The following is a 19,231-nucleotide window of genomic DNA, read 5'->3' on the forward strand; positions in this document are numbered from 1 at the left end:
GGCATCAGGGAAAACACTGGGAAGACCCATTTGGTCAAATGGATTAATATTCCATCACATTCAAATGACTCCGAGAAGGAAATGCTTTACTTGTGTTTACATCGAATGTTGTTGAGTTGAAAAATCTACCCATCTGAAAGGCAACGGATTCGAATTTCCTGTATGGTTGGGTGCACAATGAGGGACTACTAGGCTAAATCAGTTTGGGTTGGACGTTATTTCTAAGTGACTACCCGATAACAATTGTGCCTTCATTTTTTCTAATGATCGCTCTATGACAAAAACTAACATCGTTTCCACAAGTTAGGCATTTGTCATAAACCACAGAATTCGTCCTACCTCCACAGCACAAAGAACGTCGTATTCATTTTGCTTGCAAGAAATGGACACTCGATGTTCGGTAGCTTTCGGGAGAGGGCCATGATGAGCGCTTCTTATGGTTTCATTTTCCATAATCGAATATCCATTCCAGCCAAGGATCGCGGACTCAGAATTCGTCAAACTAATGATGGGGTAAAATTTGGAATTCGAGTAGAAACTGACTGTTTGATTTCCCTGCTTGAAACTCACTGGAATTATCGCCTCTTCCCTAGAAGTCACAGTCCACTGTAATTCATCTGAAATTAAAGTTACTTTCTATATTACGGATAAAGTTTCGTTAATGAACGTTTCTGTACAGTACACAAAATATCTCCGGCTTTTCAACTTGCCGAGTAATGAGAAATATTTATCTAGTTTTCAAAAAACCTTTTGGATAGAGGTCCATATGATAATTAACAATGCAGCCAAAGATTACTTTGTGTTACATTTTCAGCATGATATCTGATTAGTAATTTGGCAGATTTTAAGTGCTTTGCTTTTCACAGTCTTTAATGTCATATGCTTACAGTTTTCTAGACTTGCAAATATTTGTATAAATAGTAGAGATTTTGTCTACAATTGTCAAGTATTTCTTAACAAACTGGTAAATAATAAATTACCAGTATGGACGATTAAACATTATTAATAAAATTCAATATAAGAAATCTTGTACCATCAGAAAAAATCATGTCAATGTTAAGTTAGACTGGTTAGTTTCTCAATATATAACAAATTTGATTGTTTTCTCTTGCATGTATGAATATATATATATATATATATATATATATATATATATATATATATATATATATATATATATATATATATATATATATATATATATATATATATGTGTGTGTGTGTGTGTGTGTGTATGAATATATATATATATATATATATATATATATATATATATATATATATATATATATATATATATATATATATATATGTTATCTTGTATGTATATATATATATATATATATATATATATATATATATATATATATATATATATATATATATATATATATATATATATATATATATATATATATATATATATATATATATATATATATATATATATATATATATATATATATATATATATATATATATATATATATATATATATATATATATATATATATATATATATATATATATATATATATATATATATATATATATATATATATATATATATATATATATATATATATATATATATGTTACGCCCTCAAACAAGGTCAAATAGGGTCATAATCTCTTTCCACATCTGTTTTAAGAAGTGTCATATCATCTTACATCTCTAAGATTCTCCGGTAGCAATGGCCAGCATTGGTTCAGCACATTCTTTCTCTCTCGTCGACTCCTCTCACTGTATCTATCCTCAAACAAAGGCCTACTGGAATGAAACGCCGAGATACAAAACTAGACTTTATTTGCAAAGTTAACGAAAGCATTTCAGCAAAAACCACGGTCATGAAATGGAGTGACTCACACCCCATAAAAATGGAAGTCATAATTAGAGGGAACTCAGACTCACAATCAATCGAAATAATGATTCTAGACTAAACAATACTAGTGGCTAACACCCTGGTCACCAAACAAAGCAAAAAGGTCAAATTATTCTAGACCAAAATAAATGTCATATCGTATATTAAAAGAACACCACTTCCAAAATATCCGTCCTCAAAGGACTCAACCAGAATTCCTGTTAAAAGAAGCATAGCATATAGTAAAACCTGAGATCGTGCATAAAGAAACAGACACTTAAAACAGAAAAATGCATAATGGAGAACAGAGGGGTTTCACTGCAACGTAAAATGCGTATTCCACCTAATGCCTGAAAAAAATATGTGTTAATGAGTTATCTTACTCACATTCTATGGCCCATGGAAACCGTTCCTCTCAGTGGCTGTTCTTATTCACAAAAACAGCTCAAGGAGCTAATCACACCAGTCGCAAATCCAAGTGAATACCCGTTGTATGGTTCCTCTTATAATTTACACATTAGAGAGTGCATGCATGCACACACTCACTTAATAACCCCTCCCTTGAGGCGTGACGACACAGTCAGGTTCAACCTTTAGAATCCACAGATATCACAAAACTTCCATCAATCTATCACGTTGTCCCCATGCATCTTTGCCATGATCGGAAGGCACAAATGAACGCGTCAGATACCTGCTACATCTAACTGTAGAAAATACCAACGTCAACATAAAGGCCACCTGCACCGGACACACCTTTTTCACAGGCCAGCAATTAGTTCGCATAAGTCTTAAAAGGAGCTCGGCCCACCTACCCCTGGGTGTCCCAGCCCAGGTACGACAAATATCCATAACAAAAGTTCAGCAGGGGCCAGCTCCAAAAATCATAGCAAACAATATGCACTAGATACGAAAGTTACTTGTCTTGTGTGCACAACTGTTATTCCAATAACAGATGTCTCCCAGCAACAACAGTGACTTGTAGACGTCCCGCCTAACATCCCTCCAAAAAACCATGGATCCTCTCATGAAGGCACAGGCGTAGAAACCTGCAGGCGTAATGTAGATGGCCCCCATATCCAACTCGTATTCGTTGAGGCTCATAGAAATCATTCCATAAGGTGCTGCTGCGAGGAAGTGGTGTATAACGTAAGTTAGTCATGTCAACAGTCAACCCAAAAGATACATAGTCTCATCGCTATCCCACACTATTACTGAACCAAAAACCACTAAGGAAAGGTCGTATGATAAAACTATGAAACAATCCAAAGTTACTAACTGGAACTTCCACAAGCATTCCCTTATCAGGTACACTAACTTTAAGATACTACCCATACAAATTCTTCCCAGTAAAAATTACCTGAGAACCATACAGACATACTGAATCCATTAAAGTCAATTCTAAACACTTGAGAGATAAAATATCTCCCAAAATTCCCCCTTAGTAATGGCAACCACTGCCTTAACCTGAGTTTGAATTTCCGAAGACACATATTCCGCTTCTTTCTCAATATTCAACAAGGGAGTTTGACAGGAAGACAAAGCTACCGTAACATGTAAATCTTACCCCCATCTTATCAACTGTGACCAATGACCTATTTAAAGAAGTCCTTAGTCTCAAAACCTTACGGTAATTTCTCATAACTATCTTGTGAAGTCATCAAAGTTTTACCCTGGCTAGCAAATATTGCCGATGCCTGTTCTATACTCACCCAAAAAGAAATTCCTAAGCAACAGAACTTTATTCTGAAATTTTACACTCAAAGATATTGTGTCAGACGACAACCTCATATTGTAATCTTATTATACCTAATCTTGTTATACCTAAGCTTGGCATCAAAATCCCTGATTCTCAGATATCACCTAGCCCTTTCAGGGGAAAGATCCGGCTTACTGAAAAGATCCAACAATGGTTTATGATCCGTAAGAACCTCTGCTTGGTTGCCCATCAATAACATCTTAAAATGAACCAAACTAGACACTACGGCTAAGGCCTCTTTGTCCACTACCGACCGTAACCGTTCATTACTACCCCATGTCTTAAACTTCTTACTGTAAAATGCAATATGATGGAGTCTTCCACTGAACCTCTGCATAGGGCATGCCCCTATACCATCGTAACTAGCATCTATCACCAACGTGAAAGGACGTTCCAAATCAGGACACTTCAACACTGGGGGTTAACTGAGGCATCCTTAATATTCTGAAGAGCTAATTGCTGTCCATCTCCCCATACAAACTGCACATCATCCCTCAGGACATCTGTCAAGGGAGATGCTATAATAGAAAAACCCTTCACAAAAACCTACAGAAAAATCCTGCTATGCCTAAGAACGACCGAATCTGTTTCTTATTCTTGGGAGTAGCAAAATCCACAATTGCCCTAACTTTATCATCATTCACTTTAACACCCTCCTTAGAAATGACATGACCCAAATATACTATCTGCCTCTTCAGAAAATTACACTTAGCTAACTTTATCTTCAAACCCGCTAACCCAAACCTCCTAAAAACCTCCCTAAGAACCTCTAAATGTCCCCCTACCAAATCAGTGGCAATTAAAATATCATCCATATACTGTATATATGAATGGACTTCCCTAACAAGCCATACAAAACTGTATTCATTAGCCTAGAAATGTCATAGGACTACCTGATAAACCAAACGGCATCCATGTGAACTCATAATGCCCCTTCGGCAAAGAGAAAGCTGTGTGCTCTCGACTCTCCTCACTAAGCAGTACTTGCAAATACCCTTACATCAGATCAGTTGAAAAATAAATATTCTTGCCCCCAATCTCTACAAATAAATCTGGCAAACTCGGACTGAACCATCCTTCTTAGGCACTGCTAACAATGGAAAATTAAAAGGCGAGGAACTGGGCCTAACAATGCCTTCCTCCTCCCACTTATTAACCTCTTGCTCTACCTGTTCTCTAATCTTAAAAAGAATCCTATACAAAGGAACAAAAAAAGGCTTAGTCTTGTCCTCCAAATGAACCTTGTGTTCTAACACATTTGTTACCCCTAACTTATCCCCTTTAAGTGCGACTATGTCTGCAAACTCAGCCAGAACATCTTCCACGCCATCAACACATTCTTTATAGTCAGCATTGGCTAAATGATCCCTAAAAACCTGCCTCCTAGCCTGTAAATCTGCTTCTGAAAAACTACAAAAATCCCCGACAATAGCAACTGAATTATCTTCATCGACCCAGTCAACAAAGTCGATTGCATAAGTACCCTTCTGATAATTGCAAACTGAATCATTACAGTTTAGCAATTCCACCCAAGTATCCCCTGAACCCTTGTTTATAGAGTCCGTAAACACTACCCCCTTCAACCTTTCGCTACACTCATCCACACACACCTGTCTGGATTTATGCACTCCTTTCACTCAAACTTTCACCATAGCAACCATACCAGGACCAAGAACCATATCATTCAACAAAACCCCCTTATAACACTTCTTACCCACCGACACATGTTCAGCATGCAACCACAAATTCTCATGTACACCCGATCCATTATCATCATCCACTATACTCACATCCACTCCCTTGTAAGGCACAAAAACACCAGATACTCCAACAGTTATACCACATACCCCTGTATGAACCGAGATTTTGCATCTCCGACATGCTGGATGACCCAGTAACAAAGTATTCCCCAAAGCAGCCCCGTGTATAACCAAAAATTGTTCTGTAAAAGTTCTACCCCCAAGAGATAAATCCACATCTACATATCCCAAAACCCGTAACCTATTTGCTTGAACATCACATATTGTTTCACAGGTCTCAAAGAACGATCAGAAAACATTGATCAGAACAGCTCATAATTCATCAAATTAATAGAGGTGCCTGTATCAATAAAAATACTTACTGTATGTTGACCCCATGCACAGACTCTTTTACCACTGGCTTCGCCTCTGAGGGTTCCCCCAGTTTTCCTTTACAACTGATCACTCTTTCGACAATGCTCGCCGATCACAAGATCCCCTCGAAAAACCCCCTTGAGGAACTTTCTTACCTAAGGTACCAAAATTCTGAAATGTAGTCCTACCATTATACTGTCTCAGCGACGGACAAGACCGCCAAGGATGACCATAACTCCTACAACTGCCACAATATTTAACATGGCAAAACCTCTTAATGTGTCCCTGCATATTACAATTAAAACAACGAACCTGTGGGGCCCGAGAATTCAACCCAACCATCAACCTTTGGTTCTTTCGAAATTCAACAAAACCCTTCAAACCACGGACTGAATCTCTGCTCCCTACACAACCATAGGCTGACCTAAGGAATCTCTGATCAACATCTCTTCTAGCCATTTTCGCAGCTTTCCTTTTCGTAAATAAATCTGCTAACCCACTCTTGGCTGATCACAAATACCAAAATTTCCCAAGTCCTGCGAATGGAAACCCCTTAAAGAAAAAACACACAAAAAAATTTCTTCCCAAAAAATTCCCACACATGAAGAAACCCACTATGTTAATTCCCTTTACTCTAACCATTAATCCCCAAAAATCAAAAGAAAGTACTAATTAAACCCACAATTAAATCAAAACCCCATGGGAAAAAAACAGGAGGGCCAAGCGCACAGCTGACTACAAAGTAGGTCAAGATGAAGATCGAGTCTTCAAGGACAAACAAAAATAAACACACAGTCCACCCTCAAGTAAAGAGAACGAAAGTCTACCCTAACATAAGGAAAACAGGACTTGAGCAAATGGAAGCGAGAGGGAGAGAGAGAGAGAAAGAGAACAAAAAGAGAAAGGAAAAGAATTCGTTCCCCTCCCTTTAGTGCAATATCTCCCCCCTATCTCACCAACACATCTATGATCTGCCAAAGCACACTGAAACAATAAAATGCTGAGCACAAAACCTCGGAGACGAGTCCGCCTCCCCAGTCATCAAGGCAAAAATTGCCGAGTAAGCTTACAGTAACAGCTCTCCCTTTTGCATACATTCACGTATGTACCCAAAATAAAATACATATGTATGTAACTATAAAAAACAGTTTAAAATCTAAGAAATGTACACACACTCACACAAGAAATATTTACTCACAATAACCCAACACCCGTCAAATAAATTATTCCAAATAATCAAAGTCCCCAACAATAATCCAACAATTAAATAATCCCCTTATTAAACGCCGACACAAACAGCCGATTGCTAAAAAAAAAAAAACACATATAAGCCAAGCCCAAAGTTCACATGTGCTTCATAGAGGATGAGAAGAAGGCGAGAAACTCCGCCCAAACTAATGATGTTGTAAGAGATGCAAAAAAACGAGCAGGTAACAGAGAACTGCTGCTTTATTCAAGATCCAGGCAGTTTATATAGCAGCAGACTGGCGCCGTGCCGCGAAAGACAATGAGATCGTGAGTGACCTGAGGTTGAAAATAATTAACAATAAAATACAGCGAGCGAGTACACTTTACAATGTAAAAAATAGACAGAATCAAAATGGATATAATCTTGATGCCTGTGAACGAAGAAATACAAGATACACAATTGACAACAGGTGAACAAATATATACACAGTTTAAGGGGATCGGCCGGTTTCCGACTTTTTTAACGACAGGTTGTTGATATATAGGGGTTTGTTAAAGGATATTGTGTGGAACTTCTGGGAAAAAAAAACCTTTGTTCAGTGACCTTAGGTTTTGTGACGTGAGCATTTTTCGGCCCATTTTCAAAATGCATCTCCTCCTTTTGCTTTTTGGTTTTAAGGGATGAGATTTGAACCACGTATAAAACACATATGGACCTTCGATACAAAGCCAGGGGATTTTTGATTTTTCAATTATTTTTCGAGATATGAATTTTTTTTTAATGAAATTTTCCCGAAAACTTACAGAAAAAAAAATTGCCAAAATCAGAAACTCAAAATATTAAAAATTCCCGGCTTTGTTTTAATCTACCATGTTTCCCCATGTTATATTTAAAATTTCATTTAGATTGGTCCAATACTAAGGGAGGAGATGCATTTTAAAGGCGAAAAACTTATGTTTTGAGAAACGGACCTTCAAAGTTTTAGTTACATAAAAAAAGTAAAAGGGACTTCAAAGACTGTGTTACAATTAATTCTATGGTTTTAATTTTTATTTTTGGGTATTAATTAATGCAAAATGATTATAAATAAGAATATTAATTGATTATTTATGTGCCTAAGACACATTCTTATAAATTTTAGGTTCCTGGTCCCCTGTCTGATCTTGCTGCAAGGTATTACTCTAGGGTATCATAGTTCCCTACACTTTTTATTAGTGTCTCGAATCCATCCCTTGCCAAATGGATCCTGGGAATTACTTTACATTCACAATTAGGGATTCGTGATTCAAGTAATTCATCAAGTCTTGCTTCACTTATTATGAATTTTATTTTCAGGATCGTCTATAATATCAGCCTCCGAGCTACTGCTTCTTTTCTAAAATATCTTTGCCCTTTGGTAGTGACGAACAAATAAAAAGGCGTTTAGGGGTGGATGTGGTTGGTCTCTGGTCAGCAGAGATCGCTGCCTGCGCCGTTTGATGGGCGACAGCTCTCTCTCTCTCCGTCGCTCCATTCCCCTCTATGGCACTAATTTCTTGAACTCTTTCTTCTACTTCTCGCTTGGACTTTTCCACTTGGCTTTTCTGCATCCTAGAAGCATGAAGTGAACTCTTGGACCTTTTAGGCACGGTGAAAAACAAAAACACCGCAGAAAATACAGAGTTCAGTCAAGGCTAGCGAGCATGAAAAACGTGTCCTTCTAGCTTGGAAGTTTATAGGCAACTCACAGTCGGCGTCATGGTATGACGTGTGCGTTGTCATGGCTAGGAATAACTAAAAAAGGTGCCGAGTAGGATATTATTGACATTATACATTTCATTTCAAAGGAAGTTTTGTAATATATATCGCAAAAACTATACCAGACTAAATCATTTGCGCTATTGGTGTTTTATGGGTATATAGTTATTGTTACATTTTAGGCCATAACTAGAGAAATACGGCAAATTTTAGCATAATATTTCGTGGACACAGTCTTGAACCCTATAAGAAGCCATAGAATTTTTTCAGCAAATCGAATTTTTTAAAGATTATTGGGTTTTTAGGCGCCGATCCTTAAAATGATTGAATTCGTGTGACCTGGCACGTTAGGCGTGACCAATTGTATAGGCGAAGAAAATGGGACGTCACCATAGAAAACTTGCTCAGCAGAGACTTTACGAATGACGCATTCAGTGGAGACTTCACAGACGGCTCTGTAGGTGACTTTACAAAAACTCCCCAAGACGTGGGATGCATCTGATCAGTCTGCATATCTGCTGGGGCGCCAAAGGGTGCCACGGCTGCGTGAGGCTGCCTGACTGTGGGTGAGGGCGGGCTTTTTCGGGGGCGGCCGCGCGCCCGCTGCTTGCGGGGGCCTGGCTGCAGCGAAGGATGACCAGGCAGGGGTTGCGCTGCAGTGACATATGTGTCCTCCTCCAGGAGGGCGGGCTTGACCTGGTCTATGGATACCCAATCATTCCTCCCGGGAAGTGCAAGCAGGAATGCCTTGTTGTTCCGCTCCAGCACGCAGAAGGGGCCCCTGTAGGGTTTGGTGAGGGGCGGGCGAACAGCATCATCCCTGACGAACACGTGAGTGGTGGAAGCCAGCCCCGGGGTGTGAAGGTGGTCGACCTGTCGGTATATGTCCGCTTGCAGGGGGCGAACTTGCCGACCATGTCACGGAGCCTCTGCACAGATGGGTTGTGGCGATCTTCTGTCACAAGTTTGCCTGGGACTATGAGGGACTCGCCGTAGGTTTTCTCAGCTGCGGACAGGGTGCCGTCGGCCCTGGGGGCGGTCCTCAAGCCGAGGAGGACCCACAGCAGCTGATATTTCCAGTCCTCGGCAGTGCAGCGGGCCATGAGAGACGCCTTCAGGGACCTGTGAAACCGCTCGACCAGGCCATTGGCCACTGGGTTGTAAGCCGTGGTGGTGTGATGCGTTGTCCCCAGCAGTCGAGCCAGGACAGACCACAACTTGGTTGTGATGTGGTCTGGGACGCCGAAGCGGCTGACCCAACTGGAGAGCAGGGCCTCGGCGGTGGCTTCTTGCATTGGTGTGACTTCAGGCCACCTCACTGAACGATCTACCACCGTCAGGAGATACCTGGACCCACCTGATGGGGGAAGGAGCCCGACGACGTCGATGTGAATGTGGCCGAAGTACCGCTCCGGCTGCGGGAACTTGCCTACCCCGGACTGTGTGTGCCGGCCCACCTTGCTGCTTTGGCACTGCAGGCACTGTTTCGCCCAGGTCTTCACGTCTTTCTGCACCCTGTGCCAGACGAACTTCCCTGACAGCAGCTTGGCCGATGTCCTGCCAGAGGGATGTGAGAGGCCGTGAATACTGTCGAATACCTGTTGGCGGTGAGAGGCTGGAACCAAGGGGCGGGGCTGGCCGGTACTGACATCGCATAGGAGACTTGGGCCCCCGGGTATTAGGGGCACGTCCCTCCATTTCAGGGACGTGACGGTGGTGCGGTAGGCTGGGGTTTCTGGGTCCGTGATCTGTTCCCTGGCGAGGTCTTCGTAATTTACCCCGAGCTGCACCGCATTCAGCTCGACTCTGGAGAGGGCGTCCGCCACGGGGTTCTTCTTGCCAGGGAGGTATTTAACAGAGCAGGTGAATTCGGCAATGGCTGAGAGATGTCGCTGTTGCCTGGAAGACCATGTGTCTCCCTGCTTGGTGAAGGCGTGAACCAGCGGCTGGTGGTCCGTGAAGACTGTGAATGGTGTGCCCTCCAGGAGGAACTTGAAGTGCCGGACTGCTCGGTACACAGCGCAGAGTTCCCTGTCGAAGGTGCTGTAGTGGGCCTCTGCTGGGTTGAACTTCTTGCTGAAGAAGGCAATGGGCTGGGGAACGCCACCAATGACCTGTTCCAGGAAAGCACCACAGGTGATGTTGCTGGCGTCCGTTGTCAGTTGGAGGGGGGCGCTGGGATCCTGGTGTGCCAAGGCGGTTGCCTCAGCGAGGGCGGCCTTTGTCAGGGAGAAGGCCTGCTGCTGGCTGGGTCCCCACAACAAGGACTTTGGTTGGCCTTTCAGAACTTTCGTCAGGGGGGCCGTGGTGTGCGTGATCCTGGGGATGAACCGCCTGTAGTAGTTCACCATCCCGAAGAACTCCTGGATGGCCTTGACGGAGGTGGGGACAGGGAACCTGGTGATGGCTGCGACCTTTGATGTGAGTGGGCAGACACCTGCCGGGGATATCTCGTGGCCCAGGAAGTAAGCTTTCTGGACGCCGAAGGTGCACTTGTCGAAACGTACGACAAGGCCATTCTCCTGCAGACGCTGCAGGACTGCCCGGATGTGTTTCTGGTGCTCACTGTGGGACCTGGAAAATATGAGGATATCATCTACGTAGCAGACGCAGAACTTCAGGTCCCAAAGGATGCTGTCCATGAGCCGCTGGAAAGTCGCCCCGGCATTCCTCAGGCCAAAGGTGGAGAAGGCGAACACGTAGGATCCGAAAGGCGTGATGATGGCGGTCTTTGGTATATCCTCTGGTGCGACTGGTACCTGAAAATAGGATTTTAAAAGATCTAATTTAGCGAATATTTTGGCCCCGTGAAAGGAGGCTGTGAGGTCCTGCATGTTCGGCAGGGGGTAGTGATCAGGTTCCGTTGCGATGTTAAGATGCCTGTAGTTGCCGCAGGGTCTCCAGGAACCATCCGGTTTCTGCACCATGTGGAGGGGGGAGGCCCACGGGCTGGAGACCTTGCAGATTCCCATCCGCTCCATTTCAGCGAATGCGTTCTTGGCCTCCTGAAGGCACCGTGGGGGAAGCCTCCGGGACTTCGCATGTGTAGGGGGCCCTTAGTTTTTATATGATGGTATATGCCATGTTTGGCTGGGGCCCCGGGGATTTGGCGGAGCTCGGGCCTGAACACGTCCGGGAACTCCATCAGCAGCTGTACATACTGGTGGGGGCGGCGGAGTAGATGGTGGGTGCCCTGGGTCCCGTTGCCAACGGGAGGGACCGGCAGGAGTCGGTGTCGAGGAGGCGCTTCCACCCGACGTGGACTGCTAGCCCGAAGTGAGCAAGGAATAACTCCGGCCAAGGATGGACATCGACAGGGGTCTGGTGCCATAGAAGGGGATGGGGGATCCGTTGGCGGCCATCAGGGATGCAGCCGGATCCAGTTCACGCTTGAGGTCCTCTCTGGATGCCGGGAAGATCGATCTAATGGCCCCTGTGTCGACCAGCCTCATCCTGCCGGAGACGGTGTCGCAGACGTAAAAGCCTAATGATTCTGGGCCCCTGGGTTTTTCGGCTGCCATGGCGGTCTGTCCTGCTGGCCACCGCCTCCCCCGTTTTTTGAACGGGCGAATGAACAGGGTTGCAGGCAGTTCCAGGCATCTTTGCCAAACTGCCTGTGGTAGTGGCACAGACCCGGGTAACTCCACTTGCTCTGGGGCGGTGGGCGCCTCCTGGTGACGACATTAACCTCCTGCTCCGCACCTTCTTCCTGCTGGATGGAGTTCACTGGTAGTGTGGGCGCTGTTAACCGCTTCGTTGCCTTCACGCAGTCCGTCAGGTGCTGCGCCGTGCGGATCAGGGCATCGAGGGGCATGGCGTAGGGTTTGGGAATCTGTGTGCGGACCTCCAGGAGGAGCTGACAAAAGAAGATCTCCCGCGACAGGCTTACTTCCTGGTCTTCAATCATGCCCCATGACTCCATCGCGCTTAGATCCTGCCGTGGGCTGACGGCAAGGTCGATGGCGCGGGCGGCCCACTCGGAGATTGGTAGGGAGCATGTCTCGAGGAGGGACTTCTTCAGGAGGTGGTATGTGAGGGGGCATGCGGCGGACACCCACGGGACGAGTTTCTTATAGATTTCCTCCGGCAGGGCGTTAAGGACTGTGTCAGCCTGCAGCACCTCGTCGTTTAGGTCCGCCATCCTGAACTGGCTCTCGACCCTATACAGCCACGACATTGGGTTCCCCTGCGTGAACAGCGGCAGCTTTATGGACATGGCGGCCCGTGATTGTGCTGCCTGGCTGGGGAGCATGTGGGGCGCGGGCATGGGTGTGGAGGAGCGTGAAAGCCTCGGCGCGGGGGCAGGCGTGGGTGAGATGGGAGGAAGGTAGACATCCGAATCCGTGAGGTTAGCGGTTAACTGCACGAGGGAGGGGATGTCTGCGTCCATGCTTGCTGTTTGCCTTCTTAACTGGAGTGGGGTGCTCTCGTCAAAACGCACTCGGAAGCGCGCCGTGTGAGTCTGTTAATGACGCTGGTGATTTTGCCGACAAGAGTCAGCGCTCCCAAATGCTGGTTATAGCACTGTCGTTAGTCCGCTAAGGGCGTGAGTAAGTTCCTGGAGCCAAGACTGAGTCGCCGTATGGGCCCGCTAATGGCTCCGGGACTACTCCAGGGGTCACCACTGTAAGAGGTGCAAAAAAACGAGCAGGTAAAAGAGAACTGCTGCTTTATTCAAGATCCAGGCAGTTTATATAGTGGCAGACTGGCGCCGTGCCGCAAAAGACAATGAGATCGTGAGTGACCTGAGGTACATAATAATTAACAATAAAATACAGCGAGCGAGTACACTTTACAATGTAAAAAATAGACAGAACTCAAAATGGATATAATCTTGATGCCTGTGAACGAAGAAATACAAGATACACAATTGACAACAGGTCAGCAAATATATACACAGTTTAAATGATTGCATTCGTGTGACCTGGCACGTTAGGCGTGACCAATTGTATAGGTGAAGAAAATGGGACGTCACCATGGAAAACTTGCTCAGCGGAGACTTTACGAATGACGCGTTCAGTGGAGACTTCATAGACGGCTCTGTAGGTGACTTTACAATGTTGCCGACACGTCACTCAGGGGATGACGTCACTATGGCTAACGCCCAATATTAGTTGCAGTACAATAAAAAAACAATATTCCACCAGCCCCCCTAAACCGGTTTGTTCACTTCAAATCTGACACTAAAATTTAAAAAAAAAATGCGAAATCCTTCCATCAAAGAAAGAGAGAGAGAGAGAGAAAAAAAACACAGAAATAATGCACTCGAGCATTTTTGTGTGTTTTACCACACACAAGCGGTCAAGATACCACAATTAAACACACTGCACACGCTATCCTCATCCCCACACATTCCCCAATATGAACCAAAGTCCAGAAATATCTATAAACACCAAAACCTTGCGCCCCATGATGCATCATTAAACACACACAGACACCCGTGCTCGAGAAAGACTAAGCAGAGTGCCTTTCACAACACCTCCCTAAACCAAATTGCTGAACCATCAAATCCCTATTCCGAGATGCCAATACTATCCACCACTATTGATGATATGTCTCTTCGGAAGCGTAACCTATCACCTATCTATTTAACTACTTGACTATCTATTCCTGTCTATTACCACTGCCTCCAACTGTTACACCCTTAAAAAAGGCCAAATAGGGTCATAATCTCTTTCTACATCTGTTTTAAGAACAGTGTCATATCATCTTACATCTCTAAGATTCTCCGGTAGCAATGGCCAGCATTGAGTCAGCACATTCTTTCTCCCTCGTCGACTCCTCTCACTGTATCTATCCTCAAACAAAGGCCTACTGGAATGAAATGCCAAGGCCCAAAGCTAGACTTTATTTGCAAATTTAACGAAAGTATTTCAGCAAAAACCAGTCATGAAATGGAGTGTCTCACATCCCATAAAAATGCAAGTCATAACTAGAGGGAACTCAGACTCAATCAATTGAATTAATGCTTCTAGACCAACCAATACTAGTGACTAAAACCCTGGTCACCAAACAAAGTAAAAATGTCATAATTATTCTAGACCAAAATAAATGTTATATAGTATGTTAAAAGAACACCGCTTCCAAAAATATCCTTCCTCACAGGACTTAACCAGAATTCTTGTTAAAGAAGCATAGCATATATTAAAACCTGAAATGGTGTATAAAAAATAGACACTTAAAACGGACAAATGCATAATGGAGAGCAAAATGGAAAACTGCATAATGGAAAACAGAGGGGTTTCACTCCACATAATGTCTGAAAAAGATATGTGTTAATGAATTATCTTACTCACATTCTATGGCCCATGGAAACCGTTCCTCACAGTGGCTGTTCTTATTTATTAACACAGCTTAAGGAGCAAATCACACCAGTTGCAAATCCAAGTGAATACCCAATGTATGGTTCCTCTTATAATTTACACATTAAAGAGTGCATGCATACACACACACTCACTTAATAATCCCTTCCTTGAGGTGTGACTACACTGTCAGGTTCAATGTTTGAAGGATTCCACCTTCAGAATCCACAGATATCACAAAGCTTCCATCAATCTGTCACGTTGTCCCCATGCATCTTTGCCATGATTGGAAGGCACAACCGAATGCGTCAGATACCCGCTGTATCTAACTGCGGAAAATACTGTCAGCATAAAGTCCACCTGCACCGGACACACCTTTTTCACAGGCCAGCAGTAAGTTTGCTTAAGTCTTGATATATATATATATATATATATATATATATATATATATATATATATATATATATATATATATATATATATATATATATTCTGTATGTAAATCATTATTTATATTGTATAACTTACCTTAACTATCATGGCCAGCACTGTAATTATATGTTAAAGTACAGTTTGTATCCATAAGTTAATAAAACAGTAGTGGATATGATAGTGGTAGTTAATTATTTATATATATTTTAATAGAATTTCAATTACACTAATAAAATTGTAAATATTTTGTATATTATTTATATATTTTATCATTGCAGGTGGTGATAACAACTTAGTACTACTACATTTACACTTTGCGTAATATAAGTAAATTTAATGAAAGATAGTACAAGAACAGTTTACAAACACACACACACACACACACACACATATATATATATATATATATATATATATATATATATATATATATATATATATATATATATATATATATATATACACCTCATATATTTTTGTTGCATTTCATTGTCTCTACTAGTACTTTTTTCACTCTGTACCTCATGTAATATCTGTAAAAAAAAAATTTAAAACCACGTACGGTTCTTGTATTAGTAATGGTTGTGTACACTTAATAATATATCTTAAACTACGACCTGGTTCAAAATCCAGGTGTACATGCATCGTGTGTGACTTACATCCAGTGGCGTAGCTGGCATCCCATCAGTGGGGGGCCAGGATATTTTTGGGGGTGCCAAAGAAAATTACACAAAACTAATGTGCCAATACTGTAATTAGTAAAATATACTATTCTCGAATGTATATACCCATGTGAATGAAGGAAAATAAAAGTATCAGTGGTTATTAAACCTGTACTTAAAATTATAGAGCTCAATTTTCAATTAATTTTCAGCTCTTACTTTATGCAAATGTATCAAAAACTGTAATGTAAATTCATCACAGCCTTACATTCAACACTAGCCTAATTTCTATTATCAAATTTTAATTTTCAACTATAGTTTAGCTACAAAGGGAATTTCAACTAGGGGGCCAGTGGGGGGATCAAGCATCTGACTTGGGGGCCCCGGGCGACCCCTGATCTCCCACAGTGTCGCCACTGCTTATATCTTTTGGTCCTCGTAGATTTTTGTTCCTAGTCATGATTTTATATTCTTGCGTTATCTTCTGTTTACCTGGGTAAAATTATTTGCCTTACTCCCTTTATTTTTCATTTAGCTAACCTTTTTTTTATACATAGTACAGTATGTGCTTATTTGCTTGACCTATTCCTTTTTAACACACACAAGCATAAACACACACACATTACTAGTTCCATGTATAAGGAAATCCAAAAAGAGTAGCAACCATCCTTTTCCATTTCCATAGCGAATTTAATTCATGGTACCAGTTAATTTAAACTGTCACAGAACTATTGACATTTTTGTTGCCAGGCCAATTACATATTATATCGTCAGCATACCTGAACCGTACTACGTTGCGTGGAATGATTTTGTTTCATATTTTGCTTTCGAAATATTAAATATTCAAATTACTTAACTCAGGAGATGAAGGGTAGCCCTTTGCCAAAATTTTGAGAGTAAAATTTCCCCTTGAATTCAAATGTAATTTTTTACGCATAATCTAATCAATGCTATTAAAGTGTTCTTGGAAAATTGTATATCCAGCTATCTATTCTCTAATGTATCCGATATATTTAATATTTCGAAAGCAGAATGTGTAACAAAATCATTCCACGCAACGTAGTACAGGTATGGTTCAGGGATGTTGACGATATAATAAGTAACTGGCCAGGTAACGAAAACGCCAATAATTTATTTGACAAGTTAAATGAATTAATATTAGGAATTAATTCACTATGGAAATGAAAAAGGATGGTTGCTTACTCTTTTTGGATTACCTTATACATATAACTAGTAACGGGTTTAAATACAGTGTTTACAGAAAACCAACCAATATCTCTGTGTTAATTTTTACTTTGGTCAGGCAATAAAGTTGAGAAATTAGTTTTCACACTCATGTTTTTAAGGACATTACTTACATGTAGTCCTGAATAAACTGAGGATGAAATAGATAAGATTAGGAATACAGGCAAGAAACTGAAATAGACTGACTGTATTAGTGCACTACAAGTGGCAAAAAAAAGTGTATCAAAACAAAAAAGACCCTTACAAAGCAAAAAAATCTGCTTTCACTTCAATATTATGAAAGATATCCCCCATCTTCTTAACAAATTTGGAGTTAATGAAGCGTTTAAGAACAATGAAACATAAAAAAATTGCCCGACAATACCGATGGGAGTGTATAAAAAAAAATTCCATGTAAGCCATGTAATTGTAAAGACTGGTGATTGAGCGACATACTGGCTGGGTGTTTACTGGTTTATTGGTAGTTCCTTACTGAGATAAATGTACAGAAACTTCGAAGATGTTATTGACGCGTGCGAGCGGTAAAGTAGCATCTACATACAGACAGGTAAAAATAGAGGTACAGATTCGGGCATCTGTGTTTGTCAGCAGACAAACAGATGGCGATTTTGAGAGACACGATTAACACACAGTGATGAAACATATATCAATGGAAAGGCCAGGAAATTCTACATATGGCCAATTGCATGAGATTCAAGACAGATTAATGAATACAATGCAGTAGCATAATATATGTGAAATGGCGAGACGTTTGGCGTCTTCACAAACAGAAACATACATACAGTTTGATAAAGAAGATTCGGTGGAACATTATGAGTACATGATTAGAATGCTTGCATGGCAATGCAAATAGTGGTGATTGTACATAAATCAAGACAACAATGGTTAGGGAGAAACAGACGGAAATATTGTATGGTTGAAATGGCGTTCCATCAGAAAAAGAAAACAAGATGCTCTTGTTTTGTCTTGTCCGCTCCGATGGATGACGATTGACGAACACATGAACACACACATGTTTGGAAGAGATGGCATCAGGCTCTTACAAATACTCTCCCCCAAGACGTGGGTAACCTCTGATTAATTACCCTGGCTGTGGAGATGACTGCTCAGGTGGAGGGTGCAGTGCCACAGTGTTTGAAGAAGGCGGCATCATGCGACGGGCTCTTACAATACTCCCCCCCAAAAGAGAGGCATTGATGCGGAAATTGTCTTGCCGACAATTGTAGTTGGCTTGAAGGGCTTGGGCTAGGGGCGGGTAGGAAGCTGAAGGGTGGCGCCGGTCAGCAGGAGCTCGAGGAGGACGGGAGCGGGTTGAAGGGTGACGTCGGATGATCCTTCGGTGGCCAGTTCGAGGGCTGAAGGATGACGGCGGCTGATCCTTGGCAGCCAGCTCGAGAGGGGCGGCAGCAGGCTGAAGGATGACGTTGGCTGGTCCTTCATTGGTCAGCTCGTCCAGTACGAGTGTGGGGGTGGCTTCAGGTTTCCTGGAGGAGGCATCCAGGACTCCGGTGGTGGGGTGGGTCACCTCAGAGGGTCGGACTTCTACTGAGAACTCAGGAACGGCGGGAAGCAGCGAGGTGGCGAAGGGTCTGTCGGTGCGTGGGTCGCCATCTTGGGTTGGCCGGGTCCTTCGGGTCACTCCGGCATCACCAGTTTAAAGACTGGTGATTGAGCGACATACTGGCTGGGTGTTTACTGGTTTATTGGTAGTTCCTTACTGAGGTAAATGTACAGAATCTTCGAAGATGTTATTGACGCGTGCAAGCGGTAAAGTAGCGTCTACACACAGACAGGTAAAAACAGAGGTACAGATTCGGGCATCTGTGTTTGTTGGCAGACAAACAGATGGCGATTTTGAGAGACACGATTAACATACAGTGATGAAACATATATCAATGGAAAGGCCAGGAAATTCTACATATGGCCAATTGC

At 42.4% G+C, this 19,231-nt stretch overlaps 1 protein-coding gene across 3 annotated transcripts in view; it reads right to left on the minus strand.

The window, feature by feature from the left end:
- Window positions 1-19,231, minus strand: part of LOC136840300 (uncharacterized) — a 104,218-nt gene that overhangs the window by 47,421 nt on the left and 37,566 nt on the right. For 2 of the 3 annotated variants that reach the window (XM_067106993.1, XM_067106994.1), the window contains one exon: window positions 340-617. In XM_067106993.1, coding sequence (XP_066963094.1) covers window positions 340-617 — 278 coding nt within the window. Of the gene's footprint in view, window positions 1-339; window positions 618-1,671; window positions 1,772-19,231 lie in introns of those variants that run through there. The other variant, XM_067106996.1, reaches the window with a different exon arrangement.

Source organism: Macrobrachium rosenbergii, chromosome 7 (assembly GCF_040412425.1).
Source record: "Macrobrachium rosenbergii isolate ZJJX-2024 chromosome 7, ASM4041242v1, whole genome shotgun sequence".
NCBI classification, from domain to species: domain Eukaryota; kingdom Metazoa; phylum Arthropoda; class Malacostraca; order Decapoda; family Palaemonidae; genus Macrobrachium; species Macrobrachium rosenbergii.